The sequence below is a fragment of the Chiloscyllium plagiosum genome, unplaced genomic scaffold, assembly GCF_037043375.1.
Source record: "Chiloscyllium plagiosum isolate Xiang-an unplaced genomic scaffold, Cpla_swu_hap1 HiC_scaffold_3, whole genome shotgun sequence".
Lineage (NCBI taxonomy): Eukaryota > Metazoa > Chordata > Chondrichthyes > Orectolobiformes > Hemiscylliidae > Chiloscyllium > Chiloscyllium plagiosum.
Genome location: NW_028270141.1, coordinates 68,547,067 through 68,571,328, shown reverse-complemented (window position 1 = coordinate 68,571,328; position 24,262 = coordinate 68,547,067). Strand labels below are relative to the sequence as shown.

Genomic DNA, 24,262 nt, shown 5'->3' with positions numbered 1-24,262 from the left:
TAACTGAAAAAACAACTTCTGCACATTAATACTAGCTGTCACAGAAGCTGTCTGATGAAGCTGGGGCAGGGGAGGGTTTGAGGGGAAGTGAAGCTGGACATTATTCGAGCGCACACAGAATCTGACTTTTTTTGTTTGCTTGATGTCATCAAGGGGCATCAAAGCAGTCAGGGAAAGCTTCTGGAGAATTCCACATCTCACTGTGCAAGAGCCTGAAGATAACCCATTGCAATTTATTCTGACTTGAACAGATTGCAAGAATGGAACCATGGTAGATTTACTCCATCTAACTGGACACAGGACAGACACTAGAGATGATGGTATGGTCAACCACATCAAACCTTGCAGGGAGCTTCAGATTGGCAGATTGTACCCCACTCCCAGCAACAAAGCCCCTCAGCTGTACCTTTAAATGTTTCACTGATCTGAGACAACGGAAGATACATATATTACCATTACAAGTACAGTGTATCTTAACTGGAAACTATAGGACTGAGCCTGTACCAGCTTTAAAGTTTAGGAGTTTGGCCAGGTAAAGGATCTCTCACAAGAACAGACATCCGCACAAAGCTGACTGTAGCTGTTGTGCCACCACACACCCTGACCAAACAAGCTAGATAAGTTATTTTTCTCAACTAATAAAAAAAAAAAATCAGGAATTTTCTGTTAAGTAGTGCTGTTAACTGGAGCAAGGGGGACTTAAACTTGGGCCACCAGGTTCAGGGGTAGGGACATGACCACCCCACCTCCCCCACCCCAATCTAACTGCCCAGTCTTTTGGTGGGTTTGACTCATTACATATTATCAATTACTAAATTGCCACTTAGAACATGGTAACTATCTTGAACATTTCCAGACAAAACAAACAATTATTGAGTAGTCGAAACATTACTGAAGCCCAGTTCTAAATTTTATTTGATAACCTCTGCAATGCCAGCTTCAATTTGAAATCAGATGCACAGCAGTGCATTATTTTTAATATGGGGGCTTGATCGGATTTATACAAGGTGGCACAGCTGCCTCACAGCACCAAGGACTCAGGTTCGATTCCAGCCTCGGGCGACTGTCTGTGTTGGCAGTTTGCACATTCTTCCCATGTCTGCCTCCCACAATCCAAAGATGTGCAGGTTAGGTCAGTTGGCCATGCTAAATTGCCCAGCTTGTTCAGATGTGTGGGTTAGGTGATTCGTCAGGGGTAAAAAATGATAATAGGGTAGGGGAATGGATCTGGGTGAATTACTCTTCGGAGGGTCAGTGTGGACTTGTTGGGCTGAACGGCCTGTTTCCACAGAGTCGGGATTTTTTTTTAGATTAGATTGCTTAGTGTGGAAATAGGCCCTTTGGCCCAACAAGTGCACACCGACCCACCAAAGTGCAACCCACCCAGACCCATTCTCCTACATTTACTCCTTCAACTCACACTACGGGCAATTTAGCATGGCCAATTCACCCAACCTGCACATTTTTTTTTTTGGATAGTGGGAGGAAACCGGAACACCCGGAGGAAACCCACGCAGACACGGGGAGAATGTGCAAACTCCACACAGTCAGTCGCCTGAGGCAGGAATTGAACCCGGGTCTCTGGCGCTGTGAGGCAGCAGTGCTAACCACTGGGCCACCGTGCCGATTCTACTCATAGAGTTGTTTCAAGAAATAGGTTTGCATATCTCAATAACAAAAATCATTATTTGTTTCTCACTCACTATAATGTTAAAAAGAGCATGTTTCAAAATTCAAATAAGTGTTTTAAAAAGACTTGATCACATTCAAAATGCTGTTTGCCGTCCTGCAAGACTATGCAGTTAGATACATCTTTGGTCAGACAGCCAGGCTTCAGTAATTATGTCGAACACAAAATGCAACATTCACAATTCACCAATACCATAGGAGAAATTACATTAACCCCACAAGGGACTGTACTTCAATCTCAATACGCTAATTTGGTAATTACGAATCATAAATAATTACCTGATGGAGTGGAGGCATCAGGAAGAACTCCACTGTTGTGGCGAGTTGATTCTGTGCTTGAAGAATTGAGGGTTGTACTCCGAATTGTGCTTGGCAAGCCACAGATGTTATCCCTTTGTTGGTTTCCTAGTTTTAAGATCACCAGATCATGTTCTGAACAATTGGTGAGTGGTTTGCACCTCGGACTCGAAGGCACATTGGAGAAAGTGCCACGAGGGCATGGTTTACACTTAACATCTTCTGTCTCGCTTCCCTTCTTCTTCACACGCCAACCCATTGCACAAACTGTATAAGCTACACAGATCTTGTTAGACAGAAAGGTTCCAGGTGGGCAAGTGCACTCACGGTCAGAGAAGGCAGTACATGGGAATTTCTCAATCATCGGGGCTGTGCAAGGCCTGCAGGTGTGACACTGATCAATGCCATTCTCATGCTTCGTGAAAGTGCCATTTTTACAGGAGCTACAGACACGCAATGATGTTGATGTGCAATGTTGTGCCACATGGGTGCCTGCAGGGCACTTATTACAGTAAATTTCTTTCCCTGTTGCACGATCATAGTGATGGTATTTACCCGAAAGGGACACAGCAACCTTTGGAGCAGGTTCTACTTGAGCTGTAATGTCACCAAGAAACACAAACAGCAGCTGAAACAAAGCAGAAAAATATTCAGTGAGACATTTTGTAGCACTCAAAATATTTACTGAAGTCCACCTGCTTAAGTAGACATGTTAAATAGCGGCATACTTTCATGTGATCTCTGAACATTCATCCAGAATCAAATGGCACAAAAAGGACAAATTGATGAAGTGTTAATACATCTCTATGCACATGCAATTATTCCCCACAAGCACATAACACAAAACTAATCTGAATTTGAACGGGAGTGGCAATATCGTTCAGGAAAGTGCAAAAGGTGTTTAGTGTGAGATAGAAGTTATCAACGTATAATTAGCCTGTTAAGCTCATTCATTTGAATTTGGGGGTGAACGGCATCACTAGGTGCATACGTTTACATGTAACTTAGTTGCGCTTGTCCTAGGAATTGCTTATGGTGACAACTGGTGCCTTATTATAAAGTATTCCATTCTTAACACCATCACTTTCGTACTTTGGGAAGCAATGACAATTTGCAAATTGCAGTCTACTCAAAAAGGTTTCACTTACTGTTTCAGGAAACAGTAAAAATGAAATAGTACAAGAGCAGTTGTGGGGGTGGGGGGGGGGGGGCAGGGGAGAGAGAAAAGAGAGAGAGTGAGAGGGAGGGCGAAAGACGAGCGAGGGGAAGTCGAGAAAGCGAGCAAGCCGGGGGGAGGGAGAGAGAGGATAATTATTTGACAAGTAAATGTAATCAAGTAACATTGTTGATCATACCAGTAAAAAACAACTTCTACAGGCACCAAAGGAACAGAGATAACCATTAGCTGGCAATCCCAAATTCAAATGTTCAGTTGTCTCCAATAATAAATCAGATAACAAGTCCTTAAGTACATCAGGTACTCAAAGCAAACCTGAAATGTATGGACAAACAACCATCTTCCCATTAATATGCCACAATTTGAGGTTACACTTTTATTTCTCCCAGTTATTTTTGCTTCATGTCTAGATTTTTTAATGCATCTGATAGTTCTGTTATTTGCAGTGCACGAGCTCCAATTTTTGTTTTCCTTCTTTCCGATACCAAGACATTGTTGTGTCACAACAACAAGAGTAAGGTTTTTTTTGCAGATAGGATGTAGATGTCACTAGATCGGCCCGCATTTATTGCCCATCCCTAATCCCAGAGGGCAGTTAAGAGTCAAGCACATTGCTGTGCACATAGGCCAGACCAGGTAAGAATGGCAGATTTCTTTCCCTAAAGGACTTGTATCAAATGGCTGGGCTTTTACAACAGTCAGTAGTTACACAGTCATCATTTGTCCAGCATTTTTTCTAATTCCAGATTTTATTGAATTGGAATTTTACCATCTACCACAGTGAGATTTGTATCCTAGAACAACTGCCAGCCCCGTGACATGACCACGATATCAGCACCGCATTTCAAAGCAAAGGGGGAGCATTTTTCATGATGATAGGGATAACAAGAGTCTCAACTGTAAAATTACACTTGCTGATTACACTTGAGGATAAAATTCCAAAGTGGGTGAGTGAGGACTTGGCATGTCCAGAACCTAGCTTTGAAGAGAGAGCAGAGTGGCCACAAAGAAATGTTCAAATAAAAACAGAGCCGGGTTTATAATGTTCTGAAGCTCTCTGCACAGGGTAACTTATTTTAGTGTACTGACTCCTGAATACAATCCAATTAACAAATGGTTATTTTGTGACAGTGTTTGAGGAAGGAATAACGCCTTGGAAAATGACAATCAAACAAATCCTGAGCACCAAGATAGGCTGATGTATGTGGATGGCATGGATGTAAACTGCAGGGCTGTGTTAAGCACCTGAGGAGACATGAGGATAACGATACCTCTGCAGTTGAAAAACAAACCTGAAGGCCAGTTGGCAAAGTTTTTTGTACAAAGTCAAGATATGCATTTCCCATCGGATGTCGGAACTGTCTGTTATTTTAATCAACAAAACCAAACAATCGCCATCATTCAGCTGTATATATGAACATGCACTGCCGCACTTGTCTGATGTAATACAGATTTCACCAGTTGATGTTCAGATTGAGCAAATGGAACATTCTGCAACTTTTTATAACTCAGCAAAAACAGAAGCAACTGTTTATTTGCACATAACTAAAAATAACTAACTGAAAGTCTACACATGAAACGTCCATTTGTCACTTTATTTACTGAGAGCATGTGTACATTTGGTTATTTTGGAATTTTTAAAAAATATATTAGCCAAAAAAAAAGGAAAGATGGATCTAGTTCAATTGTAAGTATCCCACAAAAGACTGGAATAAATGTAACTGATGATCAAAGTAGGAATGATGATTTAAAATTTACCAGGACAGCTTCCAAGTTTGGTATGTTTTTAATTCAGATCAAGTCTGAAAACCTAACTTGAGTCAGTTCTGGGAAATTTACTAGGACAATCACAAATGTTCATTCGGTTTAATAACTAGGAAGCAGTGACCACAAGGCAAAGTTAGGTTCAACGACTTTACAGAAAAGACTAAATGAAGAGTGAAATTAAGACAAAAAAGGAACACTGAACTGAGGAAAGGCAAAAAAAAGTGTGATTCAAATTAACTTGGTTGAGGAGGCATTGGATAAGCTGTGGGAAAGCTTATAGTATGAGGTACAAATAACAAAAGAAATCCCATTGGATACAGAAAGTTCAAAATTTTAAACTTCAAAATTGGGCCAATGAGAGATTCAAGAACCACTATAAAGCTACAGGGGATAAAGGATTAGGATACCTCAAATAGAAGCTTAGCAGATAATAAAGAAAGGAATTAATCAAGTCTCCATATGACCACAAGAAGTAAACATTTAATGACAGGATTGAGCACTCTGGAATGAATGGAATCTATTATGGACAATGTTGGCATGGAAATGATTTACAAAATAAATTTTCAGTCTTTACAGATGATAGTGGAATCAAAAACATGGGCTGAACGAGAGCAAGAGGTACCTGTAGAAAGGAATTGGTTCTGAAAAGAAATAGCAGACAAAATGAACAAGTCATCAAAGCCTGAAAGCACGCACTGCAGACAGCTCCAAGAAACCTGATAGAACGTGGCAGAGGTTCTGAACAAAAATCTCTGTGTTCTTCTTTAAAATTATGCAGGGGTGCTAGAGAACAGCATTCATTGTCAGCTCTACTATCAGTTGTGGTCAAACTCTTCAAATCCATATTTCAAATTAAAATCAACAAGCAACTAGAAGTGTTTGGAATTAGTAAGAACAGTCAGTATACATTTATTAAAAAGCATGTCAATTTTGTAATATTTAACTGGCTTGTCCAAGACATACTGCAGCTACTACACAGTAAAAGATGGGTAGAAGAGCATTCAATGAAATGTCTCAAAGAAAAGGTTGAGAAGAAAAAAATTCCAAAGTGATGAAAGAAGAAACATAGCATCATGTGTAGGTGTGGTCAATGGACAGAAAACAAAAAGGGTTAAGTGTGACTTAAACTGTACAATGGTTAGAGGCAGTGCATCCCAGGTTTCTCACCTGCATGAGCATTAGAAGGTACATGGTTGTTTTTTGCCAATCCCCAATTGTCCTCAAGTAGATAGGGTAAGCCATTACAACTTCCCACATTCACACTGATTTCGATTCTACTGGAACTTCTGAATATTCAGACAAATGCTACCTTGACACCAGGTCACTCTCACCTTACCTCAGGATTACAGGGTACTACAAATTTACAATCACTTGGTCTGTAGAGAGTTGGTGAGGAGAAATGTTTTATACAGGAATAGTTGGAGCAAAAAGAAAAAACCTGTTATTGCATGGTTGAGACAAAGACCACAGCATGTTTGAAGGCGAAGGTGGATAACCGTTTAAAGCAGTTGACGGTGCAAACCAGATTCACATTTTTATTAAAAACCCAAAATACTGCAGATGCTCTAAATCAGAAATGAAAACAGAAGTTGCTGGAAAAGCTCAGCAGGCCTGGCAGCATCTGTTAACACTGCGGGTCTGGTGACCCTTCCTCAATTGAAAAATGAGTTGCTGAAAAAGCACAGCAGGTCAGGCAGCATCTAAGGAGAAGAATCGAAGTTTCGGGCATAAGCCCTTCTTCAGGAATGAGGAGGGTGTGCCAAGCAGGCTAAGATAAAAAGGTAGGGAGGAGGGACTTGGGGGAGGGGTATTGGGAATGCGATAGGTGGAAGGAGGTTAAGGTGAGGGTGATAGGCCAGAGAGGGGGAGGGGGTGGAGAGGTCGGGAAGATGATTGCAGGTCAAGAAGACGGTGCTGAGTCCGAGGTTGCGACTGAGATGGGGGTGGGAGGGGAAATGAGGAAGCTGGAGAAATCTGCATTCATCCCTTGTGGTTGGAGGGTTCCTAGGCAGAAGATGAGGTGCTCTTCCTCCAGGCGTCATGTTGCCACGGTCTGGCGATGGAGGAGGCCAAGGACCTGCATGTCCTTGGCGGAGTGGGAGAGGGAGTTAAAGTGTTCAGCCACAGGGCGGTTGGGTTGGTTGGTGCGGGTGTCCCAGAGGTGTTCTCTGAAACATTCCGTAACTAGGCGGCCTGTCTCCCCAATGTAGAGGAGGCTACATCAGGTGCAGCGGATGCAGTAAATGATGTGTGTGGAGGTTCAGGTGAATTTGTGACGGATATGGAAGGATCCCTTGGAGGGAAGTGAGGGGGGAGGTGTGGGCGCAAGTTTTGCATTTCTTGAGGTTGCAGGGGAAGGTGCCGGGAGTGGAGGTTGGGTTGGTGGGGGGTGTGGACCTGACAAGGGAGTCGCGGAGGGAGTGGTCTTTCCGGAACGCTGATAGGGGAGGGGAGGGAAATATATCCTTGGAGGTGGGGTCTGTTTGGAGGTGGCGGAAATGACGAAGAATGATACGATGTATCTGGAGGTTGGTGGGATGGTAGGTGAGGACCAGTGGGGTTCTGTCCTGGCAGCAATTGGAGGGGCGGGGTTCAAGGGTGGAGGAGCGGGAAGTGGAGGAGATGTGGTGGAGAGCATCGTCAACCACGTCTGAGGGGAAATTGCGGTCTTTGAAAGAGGCGGCCATCTGAGTTGTTCGGTATTGGAATTGGTCCTCCTGGGAGCAGATGCGGCGGAGGTGAAGGAATTGGGAATATGGAATGGCGTTTTTACAGGGGGCAGGGTGAGAGGAGGTGTAATCTAGGTAGCTGTGGGAAATCGGTCGGTTTATAGTTCTAAAGAAGTGGCACTGGGCCTGAAACATTAACTCTGAATTCTCTTCAGATGTTGCCAGACCTGCTGAGCTTTTACAGCAACTTTTGTTTTTGCCTCATTTTTATTGCATTGTTTCCCACTTAAGCACAAGATTAATCCCTGTTGGCTTTTCAGAGCATTATGGAGGTGGAGCTATACTGCTGCAATCATCAACTTTTGGAAAAAAATATTAAAAGAAACCCATTTAGGTGAATGTAAAGATCCCACAGCACAATTTGGAAGAACAGCAGGTGAGATTATGTACATAATATTTATCTCTTAAACATGACTAAAAACAGAGTATCTGGTGATGATCATACTGTCAGCATGAAAATGACTGTACTTGAATATTGCTTCATTGCTGATGGGAGTACACTAGGATATCTTGGTCACAAAGGGTTCGACAGCAAAGCCTATTTTGTTTTCTCTTCAGTGTCACAATTTGAAGAGCACAAACTATATTTGATGCTTTACTATTAAAATGAAATGAGAATGGGGACAAGAAGCACGCACATGGTTGAGGATGCCTGTACATTTTATAACGTGACTTGCGGCAGATTTTATCTCTCAAATCATAAGCAGCAAGAAAACTAGGCCAAAGATGCAGCGCACGCACACCATGAAGTAATGAAAATGCAAATAACAAAAAGTGGATATTTTCTAAGTCCAATTACTCAATTCTTACTAAAACAAATTGTATTCAATGGTACACATGAATCAATCAATCATGATATAAGTAATTAAGACAGTCAACAAACTTTTGATCCAAAACTCCCAGACCTACATAACTATAGGCTGTACATCTGTGACTCTATGACTCTCAGGCTGCAAGACAAATGACGAGGAGTCAAGATTTTGAGGCGAAACAATAACAAACACCACTAAAATGAAATTAAGTTATCTGAGAGAGAAAGCCAAGTTAACATTTATCCTGCAGTAACCATAAAGGGTGTCAAACATCAGTAATATTACAGACAGGAAAGATTAACTGGAAGCAATATAACCATCTCTAAAGTTGTTTTCATGTTATCATTGATAAGAACTGCACAAGTGTTCTTATTTTACACAATGTTTCAAATTTCAGAAATGTTACAACTGGAAGGCCTATTGTACGTGAACAAGGCAGGGCTTTGTAGAAGTACATTTCAAAGCAAAAACAAAGCTTTGCTCACAGTCACATCAGTGCCAATGAATATTTTCAATAGTACTTACATAACATCAGAAATATTCAACTGCTTCAAAAGGTATCACATTGTGACATTGGAAAATACTACATTAGATAATCAAAAGTTTGGTCAAAGAGACAGTATTTTAAGGAATGCCTGAATGAGGGGAAGAAAGATAGCAAAGAGGCACAGCTAGAGCTCGGAGCCAAGGCAATGGAAGACACTGCCGCAACAATAGTGACATTAAAATTAGAGATGCGCAAGAGGCCAGAACATGAGGAGCAAAGCCATCTCAAAGCACTGTTGGAGGACATTAAAAACAGAGTGAGGAGCAAAGCCATGGAAACATTCAAAAACAATGATGCAGGTTTTAAAAGCAAAATATTGCTTGCCTATGGAGGTCATAAGTTTTAGATGGTGTCAAGTTCACAGGGGGAAATAAGGGTTAATAATCCAAATATAGTGGAATAGGGAAGTCTAAGAGGTAGAAATAGGTGGTCTGAGCAATGGTGTAAATTAGATTAGATTCCCTACAGTGTGGACACAGGCCCTTTGGCCCAACAAGTCCACACCAACCCTCATAAGCCCCCCTGAAGAAGGGCTTATGCCCGAAACGTCGATTCTCCTGTTCCCTGGATGCTGCCTGACCTGCTGCGCTTTTCCAGCAACACATTTTCAGCTCCGAAGAGTAACCCACCCAGACCCATTTTCCTCCGACTAATGCACCGAGCACTATGGGCAATTTAGCATGGCCAATTCACCTGACCTGCACATCTTTTTGTTCAGTAATTTGTCTCAGGTCCAAATGTGACAATGATGTCATGCACAGACTGGCTTAACCTTGGACAATTGCTGAGGACAGGATGAAGCTAGTGGTAAGTGAATAGCGTTTGTAGGGGAGACCAAAAACAACCACCTCAATCCTGAATGTTGTTAAAACTGAAAATGTTCACGTTGCACACATTCAGCCAAATGCAAGCCTGCCATGTTTTGAAAGGATCACATCAAGTTACACCAAGGAGCAAAGAATAGTTCTTGATCAACAATTGGAGTCCAACCAACTGAGACAGTGCCATGGATAAAGCCAAAGTTACAAGTGGTCCCACAAAGTGCAATTCTTGAACAGTTTCCTTTTGTTTGCAGAGAATAGATCTTTGTGTATGAATGGACTTTCTTTATAGCAAACCTAAGCATTACTGTGATGATTTCCGTCTTCTTAATTTTGAATTCAAGGATATTTCTGCTTACTCACCACAGAATGTCGAATAAGCAGTCTAATAATTAGCAACAGTGGAGATATCAAGATGGTCAATAGCTTGGATAATTTTCGTTAACTAAAAAATCTGCACACAATTCCATCAGATACTCAGCTCTTACAGAAGAAAATAACACATTGCAATCAGCTAAAACTTGCAATTTTTATGTCTTGCACATGTTCACTTCAAGTACACTGATGAAACCAAAGTCATATGCTTAAGTTTAAATTAACAGGAGGGTGTGCACTAACAGTAGATTTCCACAATAGAACTCATCTTATCAATATATGTTAACCTGACAATTATGCAATATGCAAAAGTTTAGCTTAGAATTCTTGAATTCTCAATTTGGAACAAGTCATCTTCTGAAACAAATGTTTTTTTCCAAAATAACTGAAAGCTCTCCAGAGTAGAAGGTGAAGCAATGAATCAGAACTTTACCCTTTCAACTCTGGAGACTAGGTTCAAAGGATCTGATGGGATTAAAATTAAAAGTATACTTTAAACTTGTTATGAAGAACTTATGTGGAATTAATTCAGGCAGTTTCCACTCAATTCTGTATGTTTTTAACCCCCAACATAATGCTGTCCTCATTTTGGTTCAAATTGGAACTAGGTTCCCAATTCTTGACCACTATGAAATTTCACTCGCCCCAGGAAATAACGACAGCTAAAAATGCGAACTTCAAAGCAATCATTAAAAGAATAGCCATCAGCAACAGCATGCTTTTTAAATAGGCAAAAGTGAGGACTGCAGATACTGGAAACCAGAGTTTAGATCATGGTAGTGGTGCTGGAAAAGCACAGCAGGTCAGGCAGCATCCGAGGAGCAGGAAAATCAACGTTTCGGGCAAAAGCTCTTCATCAGGAATAGGCTTTTTAAATATACTCTGTGGTATGGATCCTTCACACTGTTTAAAATATATTTTAAAAGTATTAATTGCAATGCATCTTTGAATATAGTCAGATACAGCAACAAACATGCCAAAATAGACTCAACATTGACACTTGCTCAGTTAAGCATAGAGTCATAACTTGGCAAAAACAAAAGCTTCAATAGCCTAAATATCTGTTGAAACTACTGATGCAAAGTGCACATGGAACTAGTCAAAATGACTCAGTCCCTATATGGTTCAACAATCAACATTCATCATCTCCAGCTTATATGAGACCAATCATAACTTGGATGATCACAGTTAAAAGACAAAATTAAATCACAACATACGTTTGGTTGAGTTGCAGGAACGTAGCAAATGAAATACAATTTGGAGAAGTGCAAGGTTTTGCATTTAGAGGGGGCAAGCAAATCAAGGGAATATACAATAAATAGGACTGAATTCAGTGAAGGAGAGACACACAGAGAGACACACAGAGAGACACACAGAGAGACACACAGAGAGACACACAGAGAGACACACAGAGAGACACACAGAGAGACACACAGAGACAGAGACACAGGGAGAGATCGATATTGGAGTGCATATCTACCTATCCCTGAAGGTGGTGAAGGCAGCACACATGATGCTCTGCTTAATTAGGCAAGGTACTGAATAAAAAACAAGATATTTTCATAAGATCATGCCTGATCCACACCAGACACTCGTTTGGCCACTTCTGGAATTTTGTGTCCAGTTCTGGTTGCCACGATATAACTGCTCTAGAACAGTAGAGGAGATTTACAACAATGTTGCCTGAGGTTGAAAATTGCAGATGAAGCAAGATAGGGCAGGACAAGATTGTTTTGCTTTAGAAGGGAAGGCTCAGAGGAGAATTCACTGAGGTGGCATAAAATAGTGTGGGGCTTTTTTGATGCAAATAGGATACCAGTGTCCCCAGGAAGAGAGATCTGATTACTTGGCGGGGGGGTGGGGTGGGGGAAAGAGAGCGCGAGAGAGAGCGAGAGCCTGGGCCCACACCTGGAGCCTTCAACATACTGGAATGGTGGCTAGCTTAGTCAGCCAGTGCAGACAATGAGCTGAATGCCCGATGTGCACTCTAACATTTTTTAATGGCTCCTTGCATCAGTCCACTAAATAAGGACATGCAGACATTTTAATAAAAGAGCATGCAACAAAATAACTAATTTACACCTACTACCTTAAAAAGCAATGCCTTCAAACAACAATTCTTTCATCAATATGACCAAGTGTGATATCACTTTTGATGATTCTTGTGTAATTCAGGATGCAATTTTCAAAAATCTAGCTCCGAATGAAGCATTTGAGGAGCTGTACAAACAACCTGGTAATCATTTCATATGGAGAACTTATGGCAGAACCTGTCTTTCAGAGTGGTCTCTTCAAACCATGTAAGTGCACCAGATAAAGTTATCCCATCCCCAACAGTTTTGATTTAGTGCATGTCCATCAAAAGTAAATGGAAAGATGCATCATAAAATATATTGTAAAGCTGTAGTATAAGATAATACAAGCCTCCAGAAAATGGCCACAAAACTGGTCAAAGAAGTAAATTATAATGAGTGCTTCAGAGAAGAAAGAAGAGTAAAAGGCTGCTTTGATACTTTCAGAAGGGACGTGAACAGATACATCCAAACAAGAGCATTTGGCAGTTGGCTTAATTGACTTGCTGATAATTTGTTACCATGCTGATAGAACCCATTCAAATACAACAGATTCTTCAATCCCCGTACAGATATGCTCTAAGTAACAAACAAGTCTTCTTTATATCTCAAGTACAGGCAAAGCACAAAAGAAAGCAAAAAAAACTAGGCTGCAGCTTTGATTCCTCACCTCCACTAAATTGCTGAATCTGAACAGGACAGCAGTTGAGATAGTGTCATTGGTTTTCAGCCCAGTCCCACCTGAACAGACAAATATTCTGAAGACTGCTTTCCCCTTCTTCCCTAATGTTCACCCTTCTTCCTTCCCCCTATTCCAACCCCAGCAATCTTAACCTCCAAAGTAAAACTCTTTGTTTGGTTCTAAGAAACAATTAACAGTTCAAAAATGAAATAATCTGTGCTAACATATTCACCACATGTGATTAATGTACAAATAACACTTAATCAACAATAAAAGCAAGATTATTTCCACCACACAACATAATCCTATAATTCACACAAATTTATTCTTGGCATTAACATTTCCGAGCTCTCAATATTAATACCAACCTCCAATTTACCTGAAAGATCTTTGAAGGAACTGGTCAGGTGGCAGTTCAACTGTGAAAATATCAAAATAATGCAGCTTTTCATACACAGCACTGCAAGAAACCCAGCTCATGGTGTAAACTCAACATATGCTAACTTGCATCTGGCTGCAACTCAAGCATGCTCACCAAGGCTTGCTATGGTTGGTTCCTGAAAAGGCATTATATTTAAAATGGAACCTCAGCTACCAGGCACTGCAATCAAGGAAGAGGGGGACCAAAATGAACATAGGCCAGTTAGAGAAAAAGGCTGGGAAACTAGGAAACGTCACACAATTTTAATAAATGCTTTGCATCAGTCTTCACAGTAAAAGGACACAATTAGCATTCCTACAATTACTACATGATCAAGGAGCTGACGGGGGAAATGGAAACTGAAAAACAACACTAAAGAAAAGCTAGAAAATGAATCACCAAACATTCCAAGGAAAACTAACTTGGCTAAAAGTCACTAAGTCCCTTGAACCTACTTTGTTGTATCCTAGGATTTTCAAGGAAGTAGTCACAAGAGATAGTGGACACAGTGATCATAATTTTCTAACATTCCTTAGATTCTTGGAAAGTCCTAGAGGTTTGGAGAACTACCACACAGCACACTTATTCCAAAAGGATAGAGACAAAAATAAGCAACAAACTCTCAGCCAGTTAGATTAACATTTGTCTTTGGGAAAATGTCACAGTCTACATGAAGGACATCACAGTAGAGCATTTGGAAATACATAATATAATCAAGCAAAGACAGCATGGCTGCATGAAGGGGGAAATCACACCTGACAAATGTATTAGAATTCTTTGAGGAGGTAAGAAAGTGGGATAGATAAAATTAAATAAGTAGGTACGTTTGCATTGCCAAAAAGCATTTGCTCAGAATTGGTACATAAGGCTTTTTGAGACGTGACATTGGGTAGGACATTCATACAAGACTGGATTAGCTCACCATGAGATACAGGACGGCAATTTTTAACCAGTAGAGTGGCACAGGAATCAATGTGTTAAGCCACAATTATTTACAATATATATTCATGACTTGGATAACAGAAGTGAATGTACTATGTTCCAAGTATGCAGATGACACAAAAGTGGGAAAGCAAGTCTTGAGGACATCATAGTGTACAGAGGGATATTGACAAGTTGAATGTGAAAAAAAAACTTGACAGATGGAATATAAAGTGGAAAGAAAGAGTGAGGCTCTGCAGTTTGGCATGAAGAATGGGAGATCAGAATAAAACTTAAATGGAGAAGGCTGCTGAAAGCTGCAGTACATGTAGGGTTGGGGGATCCTCATTTACAATTCATAACAGGCTAACACTCAGGTTTGATAGAAATCATTCCTCCACAGGGCTACAGATGTTGGGGTAAGTATATTCAAAGCGGAAATTGTTAAAAAATGTCTCAGTAAGGGAATCAAGGATTATGAGGACCAGGCACTAAAGTGGAGTTTCGGATTATCAGATGAGATCCAATGGTCCCAATGCCCTAGTTCTGCTCCTCCATCTTACTGTCGTAAAATATCAGTGCCCATGGCTTTTTCACAGATGTTTGTCAAGAGAGAGCCGGACAAAAATGTTCATAAACTTTTTTCTTGATGAAGAAGCATGCAATTATAGCACCTTTCATAATCTGCAGTGAAATACAAATGCTCCAAAAAGGTCTAATTATTAGACTCAAACGCACTAGCATTGATTTTCCCTTTGTTTATCTTTTGTTCCCATCAAGATTTTGGACCAACATATTTGTATCAAATGATCAAAGTGACCTTTGCATTTCAGTATGCAATTCACTCAGCACATGTAACACGGGATGGAGTTGGTACAACAGAACATGACCTTGCTGGATCATGCACAAACAAAGCAAAGCCAAGGACTACGGTAAATTATTTTCCAATGTGATCCCATTTTAACTAACTGCCACCTTCAAGTAAAGTGAGCAATGTGCAACACAGGCTGGTCCTGCCCACATCGCATTCATAAATACATAAATATAAACAGCACTTCAAAGTTAGCGATCTAAGATGCAAACCATACAGCAAGACCAAATAACACTGCTATTAAATTTCGCATATTTTAGATCAACTTATGACACGGCATATCAATATGGCATTCTGAATTCTTAAAATACATTGCAAATGTGCTAGTCTCATTAAGTCCACCTACTCCCTCCACACATCTATTCACCCAAACTGCCACCCTCACCACTCACTCTCACACACTCATACTCCCATCTCCACCCTGCCCAACCATCACCTCAAGCTCTCTCAAGAAGTCAATGTGCCAGCTAACTGAATGGCACACACGGGACCTCTGAGGAACAGTGTGGCCTCGCAGCTCAGAGGAAATCTTGCTCCTGCCCATTCTCCATTCCAGCCCTCAAGACCCCCACTCCCCTACCATTCTATGACCTCACCTGCATCTCACTCCTACATGGAGGTGGGTACTGCAAATGCTGGAGATTAGAGTCAAGATTATAGTGGTGCTGGAAAAGCACAGCAGGTCAAGCAGCATCCGAGGAGCAGCAAAATTGATATTTCGGGCAAAAGCGCTTCATCAGGAATGACCTCACTCCTGACAGCCCCCAAACTCACTCCCTTTCCAGCTTGCTCCAGTTCTCTCCTCCTGCCCACACAATCCACACTCACTTCCACCAATGTCATCCCCTACTCTCTCCAACACATTTCCCATTCCTACCCCCATGACCCAATTCCTCGCTTGTATTCCTGTTCCCATCATGGCCCCAGCACTCCCATACCCCTCACATTCCCTACTGTTGCCTGTGTCTCTGCTTCCCCTTTTGCACCCAACTCACTTCTTTCCATCCACATCCCATACCTCCTCTCACAACCCCCACCATGATCTTCATCCAATACCCCCTACCTTCCTCCTCTCCACTATAACCCTCATCCAACACCCCATCCTGCCTCTTCTTCTCACCCCTTCCATCCTCCACTACACCTACAACATGAGAAACCTACACGTCATGATTTTGTTTTACTTAACAAATTAGTCTATGGAAATGGTGACACGTATAGTGAAAGGAAAAATACAATGGATGAAGGGGCGGCACGGTGGCACAGTGGTTAGCACTGCTGCCTCACAGCGCCAGAGACCCGGGTTCAATTCCCGCCTCAGGCGACTGTGTGGAGTTTGCATGTTCTCCCCATGTCTGCGTGGGTTTCCTCCCACAGTCCAAAGATGTGCAGGGTCAGGTGAATTGGCCATGCTAAATTGCCCGTAGTGTTAGGTAAGGGGTAAATGTAGGGGTATGGGTGGGTTTCGCTTCGGCGGGTCGGTGTGGACTTGTTGGCCCGAAGGGCCTGTTTCCACACTGTAATCTAATCTAATCGTCAGAAATACTTAAGACAAAAGTACCAGAATGATAGTATCCGAGCTGATGAATGGGCATGAAATTAAAAAAAGGTCAAGTTGATTGAAAACCTGATTTAAAAAGATATGCAATTTTGCAAAATACTTGGAAATATGAGTGGTAAAGCTGCACAAAGTAATATCCAAATTAGCAACTTGGAAACTTAGTAAATTTTTCTGAGGAAGCCTCCAAAATGGCTGATAAAATGGAGGCATCAGCATTGTTGCTGAGAAATTTAAGTGTCTGTAATAAGGGAAAGCTGTTAAAAGAACCATTTGCATTTCTCAAGCCATAAAACTAATGGAATAATGGGCTTTTGTGGTTAATGGAAAGCATATAATTTGATGGACTTCATGCCATGAGAAAATCTCAGAAATTCTCAATTCAGTGCTGTATGTAGTTTTGCTCCTACCACCCCCCCCCCTCCAAAAACACAATACTACAGAAAGGTGACTTCCAAAAGAAATGGTAGAGTTAACCACTTGTACACTGCTTAGTTTTTTCTTTCTGTAATTTCCTTATGCTAAGTAGATTAAACACCTTCATCCAAACACTGAAAATGAAGGAAGAGAACACATTGAAAAAGCTTGCTATTGATTGAAGGATAAATAATTAAATATGGAGCTTGAAATCAAGTAAAACATGTTGTTCACAAAGACTTGAGGTTGTGGAACTACTTACTAAGTTAGGCTTGCGTTATGATCCACAGACATCTGTGCTGATTTCTAAGCTCCACCATTCCTTAGAGCTCCATAAAAATAAGTGAATCAAAGTACACAAATTCCCCAAACACACCTGCCTGATGAAATCAGTTTGACAGAAAACAGTGACTAAGTTCCTGTACTTAATAAAAACTTTTTCACAGATGATTATTTTCTAATCATGAAACAAAATGAAGAACCCCCAACCTATAACTCTACTAGTTGAAACTTTAAACCACTTAAAAATCCCCACCCGAACAAAACACCTTTGCACTTATGGGTGGAGGAACAGTCCAAGAGCACTAATCCTCACAGTTCGATGAAATGTTCATTTTGCTTTTTAAAACGTTGTTCTTCAATCTTTATTAGAGGAAACGACAATTGGTATGTTACAAAGTCTCTGGCTCACTTCTGGATAAAGGCAATGGATTACCGCAAATGATGAGAGATATTAATTGGCTTTCTTCAGGCACTGCAGAGACACACACAGACTCGAAACTTACTCTTCCAGCAATACCAAGACTTCTCATACTGTCTTGCTCACTCCCACAAGCTCTTCAGCTGCCTAGGAGCCAGAGAGTTGTTGACAAGCTGATGACTTTCAACAATCAGAAATGGTCACAATTACAAATCAACCAGCTACCTCTTCACACACACACATATCCCAGAGCCATGCCATGTACTGCTTCTCAGTGCTTAAAACAAGGCAGCAGTGTAGACCCATTCATAATGAGCTCCAGCAACTTGTTTGTGAAAGAGCAGCAATTTTTTTCCACAGTCCCTTATTTTAAAACAATTCTTCTTACTCATTTCACTCCACAAACAAAAATAAATAAAAATAAAAAAATAGGTGAAGCAATTACCAAAATGTGGTTGATAATTTAAGTGGTAGAAGGAAAATTGCATAAAGCGATATGGAAACAAGATAGGTATAGAAATTTAGGAATAGTGAGACATGACTTCTTACAGGGCAGCACAGTGGCTAGCACTGCTGCCTCACAGCGCCAGGATCCCAGGTTCGATTCCAGCCTCGGGTGACTGTCTGTGTGGAGTATGCACATTCTCCCAGTGTCTGCGTGGGTTTCCTCCAGATGCTCTGGTTTCCTCCCACAGTTCAAAGATGCGCAGGTCAGGTGAATTGGCCATGCTAAATTGCCCATAGTGTTAGGTACATTAGTCAGAGGGAAATGGGTCTGGGTGGGTTACTCTTCAGAGGGTCGGTGTGAACTTGTTGGACCGAAGGGCCTGTTTCCACACTGTAGGGGATCTAATCTAATCTAGAGCAGAATCAATTATTTCCTGACAGAAAGCCTCTCCCCACCAAGCCAAACCTTCCTTCTAGAGTTTGGGAGGCATAGGGGAAAGAGATAATGCAAAGCATGTGTAAATGTGAATCAGGTCCATCAACATCAGCCACAGCCAAGTGTGAAGGCAGACTGTTATAAAAGGTCTAACTCAATACTCCAGATTGAAACACAATTACAGAAAAAAGCCAAACAGCTCTCATCTCACACTCACCTTACACTCCCGCCATGCCAACTCATGCTTCCCCAATCTGTTTCCATGGTCCTTGTCCTCCGTGCAAGTATATACCCCTCTACACAGCCTCTTAACCCTGGTGAAAACTTGGCTTCAACTCACACGCACATATGTCACCTACACATTACCCTTTCTCCTTGCACTCTTCATATACACTCACACCAAAAGCTTAAGAGGAGACTGGCAAGCTTCAGTGAGTTTTCTCGTTGATTACAGGCCTAGACACTGGCATCCTGGGTCATTGGAAGCCAATCAGAGGCTAGCAGTTAAGGCCTACTTCTCAGGGGATCCAATAGCAAGGACAATATTTTTTTCCTCATCCTGCAGGGAGCAAAGGCAAGAGCAAGGTATCACTTTCTGAGGCCATCCTCTTGCAACCCTCCCTCCCATTATGCCCAGGTTGCAGCAATTACATCTCCCATCATCTCTCCAAACCAAGAGGCAAGTCACTTTGGTTATATAGTTTGGAATCCAGCCATCTTTCTTGCCCTTTGTGGTGGGGTGGGAAAGGAGGAAGGAGGATTAAATCAAAAGGTGGTAGATGGGGGAAACTATCTCTCCAGAGTCAACCCAAATGCTTCTCCTTTGCACCTCTCTCTCTCTCTCTTCACTTCGGTGGGGGTGGAGGGGGGAATTCCAGCCCAAGCATCAAATGCTGACATAACTACCGCTCCACAAAAGCTTGACAACCATCAGAAGCTATCAATTAAACTTTACATGGATATATGCCCCACTGTGATAATAATAAGTTAAAATCAGGGATGGAACTTCTGGAATCAAGGCTCCAGTGCTATTTTGGCTGTATCAATGTTGAAAGTCTTGCTGAGTATTGACACCAAACATCAACACAAAGATTGAGCCAAATCACCCATGTGTTATAATTAGATAAAAATTTAAAATATAATGATACAGAATTACCCAAAAAAAGAACGTGTTTAGAAACTTCTGATTCTCAGAAGCAGATGGTTGAACTGTTAAAAAAAATCAATTGCACATAGCCCAGTGTCAAAGAATTGAAATATTAAAGTTGAAAGGGGGAAAATATTGCTAAAATATTGCACCAATGTATGTAGCAGTACACTTGCTTTAAGCTGAAGCTGTGCAATGAATAGGTTTGGCCTTGTTGTAAAAGCACTGAATCTTGAATAAGTTTCACCAGAATACAGACAATGTATACCAAACAGCCCAAAATTTATCCCAATGTGGCACTGAAACAGAGAAGAATTGTCAGGTCAAGGGATTTAAAATGTTTATTTTTTTCCACTTAAAAATCAGGTCAATGGCAACTAAGACTACCAAGGGCATACTGTTTCTTCAAACATCAATAATTTGATGCAACAACCTGACATATATTTGTCGCCAAATGCATTACATCAGATGAAATGTTTCATAGTTCTAGTTTACAGGATTAGTGTCTCAGCAAGTTTGCACTATTTTGCAAACCAGCAAAATTTGCCAGCAGTTGTTTTTGAAGGAAAGACGAAGTTAAAAATGTACCTAAAATATCCAAAAACTATTACAAAAACACATCGGTCATAAAAATATATAGCTTTGCTATCTTCTGCAGTACGTAAGTATCGTTATCCCCGATGTCGAATTGGAACCGGCGCGCCATCCTGGTGTCAAGAAAAACCCTGCCCAGACGCATTCTAGCAATCTGTCCTCAAACGGAAAATCATGAAGCCCTCCACACCTCAAGCTATTCTAATCTGTGGTTTTCCAAGTGAAAAGTAAAATCTGTAAAACCGAAACACGTCTTTGCCTCCCCAACATCCAGACACCAGAGCTTGTGGTAAACAACCGACCGCTCATCCATATGCGCCTACCGTCAGAATGCTCCAATGCATCGTCGCTGCGGTCCAAGCTGCGAAAGAAGGAAGAAAGCACCACAACAAGCTAAAAGCTCCCATTGCTGGCAGGGCTAGGCGGTGAAGAGTTCGCTGGTGGCCACTGCCGGAGCTGCCAGGCGTCCATAGCACACACCCTGCTTCATTTTACCGTGTTTGTGGGAAGCGAGTCGCCTCACTCCGCATTGTGCCGGGGCCCCGCTCTACTGCGCTAGAATCGGCAACCACCCCCCCATATGGACGGCCGCCGACTAGATCTCGGTTTTTATTGTTCGTTTTTACTGGCGGCCGCCGCCGCACCGCGGCAGAAACCTCTCGCCAGGTCGACGGGCTTCAAATAGTAGGGAAGAAGCGACTGGTCCTCAATGTCGGTTGCATTTATTCCCATAGCTCCAGCGATGTGCAGTGGTTGGGCACAGACGACACAAACGAGCTCCGGACTGATGCTGAATGAAAATGGACAAGTTGCTGCTACCGCTACCGCTAGCGCAGGGTGGAGCGAGGGGGCGGGGCCTGCGCCTCACGTCATCCACAGAACCTTCCGGGCAACACTCCACTGCCAATCCGTCGGCCGCGCGCCTCTGCCTCCTCCTCTCTACCGCAGAGACAACCGGATCGCACAGTCTGCCCGGAGAAGAGAAAGGAAAATCCCTACAAAAGTCCCCCTTTTTTCCTGGTATTCAGATCTCGATGGCAGACGTTCCTCGTCGCTTCCTGTTTAGTTACAGGACAGTTGTGTATTTTGCATGCTCTGCCTTAGATACAACTGAAGTTTTATCTCGGTGCTCCAACTTTAGCAAGGAATTTTAAAAAAAACCTCAGTAGCATCTGTACAGAGAAACGGAGTTGAACGTCCCAGAGTCCGGTGTGACTTCTTCAAAATTCGAAACAAGAGCATGCTTAAGTAAGAGATTCCACATTAACATTGCACGAGTCGAAAGCCGATCAGGCTTAAACCTGTTTCATAATTCAATTACGTCATGTAGAATCTAGTTCCACTTCATTTTACCACCTTATCAATATATCTGTTATTCCCTCACTCAAATCAAATCTATCTCAGTGTTGAAAGCCCCATCTAATACGACACAGCTTTATGGGGAACTAAATTTTACGGGTCCTTCAGAGGAAATTGTTTCCCTGTGTTCCTGAGATCCCTGATTTTGCAACACGTGCTCATATTTAATACTCTAAATCCCACTATCTGATGCATCTGTTGTGGACTCTTAAAGGAAAATTTGTCTCTCTGGAGGAGCAGGGATGAAATTTGAACATAGTACTTCAATTATAATTGGACCTAAGCCTCAATAAATCAAATATTATTTAAAATAAAAACTTGCACACCTGGAGAAACTCAGCTCAGTAATATTCAACATGCTATCTTTGAAAAACTGAAAAATATATCACTGCGCTATCTTCCTAAATAAGGTAGATGTCCACAAAGCTCAACTAGAGCACATACCGGAGACCAGAAGAGAAAATGCTGGAAAATCTCAGCAGGTCTGGCAGCATCTATAAGGAGAGAAAAGAGCTGACATTTGGAGTCTAACTGACCCTTTGTCAAAGCGGACCTCCCAGACCTGCTGAGATTTTCCAGCATTTTCTCTTTTGGTTTCAGATTCCAGCATCTGCAGTAATTTGCTTTTATCCATACACCTGGAGAATTCAGCTTGCTCCAAAAGACCTCCATGTTGAGCACTGGGCACTACATCTCAGGAAACACTCCATTGGCACCTGCCACATGCACCCGACATCCACAAATGTTAGCATGCAATATGTGTCAGTCTCTAAGAACTGTTACAGCACATCTCTGATCCACTTACAGGAGTCTGCTGCAAATCAAGTTGTACCAGCAGCTATCATTGTTGAGTTGCAGCAAGGACACCATGTTCATCTGGGACACACAACAAGTCCATTACTCAACCAGACTGCACCCGCAAACACTTCACACACTGTTATAGCACTCAGTCACTCTGAGCCTACCTAGATGCACAAAGCATCCAAGCCTTGTATTGCTTTCCACTCCCTTTTGTGTTTTGCCCCCCTCAGCCTGCGATAACGGGCGAACACTACATCTGGTTTGTCTTCCTGTTTAGCACAGACACAAAGGAAGGAAGCTGATCATGGTTGTCAGCAGACCTCAGTAAAGTCAGAGGAGATAGTCTTCACTCAGGGAATCCCAGCACAGTACGTCAAGAGCAGCCTCTGATACCAGTCCAGGGGCTTCAAAATGGTCAGTCACCCAATCAGAGTGGTCAGAGTCAGGATGCTGTCAACACAAGGGTGAGAAGCTGAAGGTGAAGTAGCCCCCCTCCTGTATTGACTCTTGCTGTTCTATTGGCAGTTGATTTCTTCTTCGATTGAGTGAGAGGCAGGTAATGAGGGAGATGAAACTAGGTGACACAACTGTTAGTAGTGGTGCAAGGGTGGAGGTGACGTAAGTAAGTGAGTAGTCAGAGAAAGGAGCTTGTAAGGTTAATGATATTGAGTGATGGGATGGTTGAGATTGGGTGAGGGAAGATGTTTCTGGCATTAGTGAGAGTGGAAGAGCATGAGACCATAAGTGGGTGGCAGGCACAGAGGCAGAGATAGTGTGAGTGCGAAATACTGGAGAGAAGATGACAGCACTTAAGTCAGTGGAGAGGAGAAGGATGTTCACCTCCCTCCTGCAGTGCTGGCATTTCTCCAGACAGCAGAAATTGCTTTAAGACAAGTGGCAACCTCAGACCAGATTGGCATGGACTGGTGTTGTGCCCTCCACTGCTGATTCTGGGGGGAGAGGAAATCCCATCTCTGCACCATCTCATCCAGCAAGACTTACAGATCCCTGCCCACAAAGCAGAATGACTATTTCTCCTGTGTGCCATGACTGGGGCAAAAGTCAGGAACCTTGCAGGCTAACTCCAGAATGACAATCCTTGCCCGAGTGCGCAAAGGACTTTCAATGAAGGAATGGGCACAAGAGATGCCAGTGAATTCCAGGATTCTCACTGTGTGGCGAGTTGTTTCTGGGAAGATGGGGCCTGATCAGATATAGGGCCAGGCAGGTACATAGTGACATGAGGTTGGTAAGATGAGGTGTGAAATCTCTCCAGGCCTCACCGTGGAAATCCCTCTAGAAAATACACACAGCTTGGTCTTAACCAAAAACACTTCAAAATTAGCCTGATGTTTCAAGTCCAGTGACTTCCTCAGAATTGAAAGAAAGTGGAAAATTGACAGGTTTAATGCTATTGAAAAGTTTGGAGAGGAGTAAGCAGTACAGGATGAAAGCCAAGAGAAAGGGGAGATAACATAAGCTAGGTCTGCTGAGATATAATAAATTTCAGTTTGTAAAGTTTAGACTAAAGCTGGTCTCAGTCATGATGACCATGAAACTATCATTAATGATTGTAAAAACCCATTTTGGTCCCTACCATCCTTACCTGGTCTGGCCTACACGTG

General features: G+C 42.1%; 1 protein-coding gene across 1 annotated transcript in view; it reads right to left on the bottom strand.

Annotated features, from left to right (window-relative positions):
• Positions 1-21,310, bottom strand: part of tnfrsf21 (tumor necrosis factor receptor superfamily, member 21) — a 75,849-nt gene extending 54,539 nt beyond the window's left edge. The window contains exons 1-2 of the mRNA XM_087980141.1: positions 20,801-21,310; positions 1,969-2,614 (exon numbers count right to left, since the gene is read on the bottom strand). Coding sequence (XP_087836267.1) covers positions 1,969-2,614; positions 20,801-20,884 — 730 coding nt within the window. The 5' untranslated portion in view covers positions 20,885-21,310. The remainder of the gene's footprint in view (positions 1-1,968; positions 2,615-20,800) is intronic.
• Positions 21,311-24,262: the final 2,952 nt, after the last annotated feature.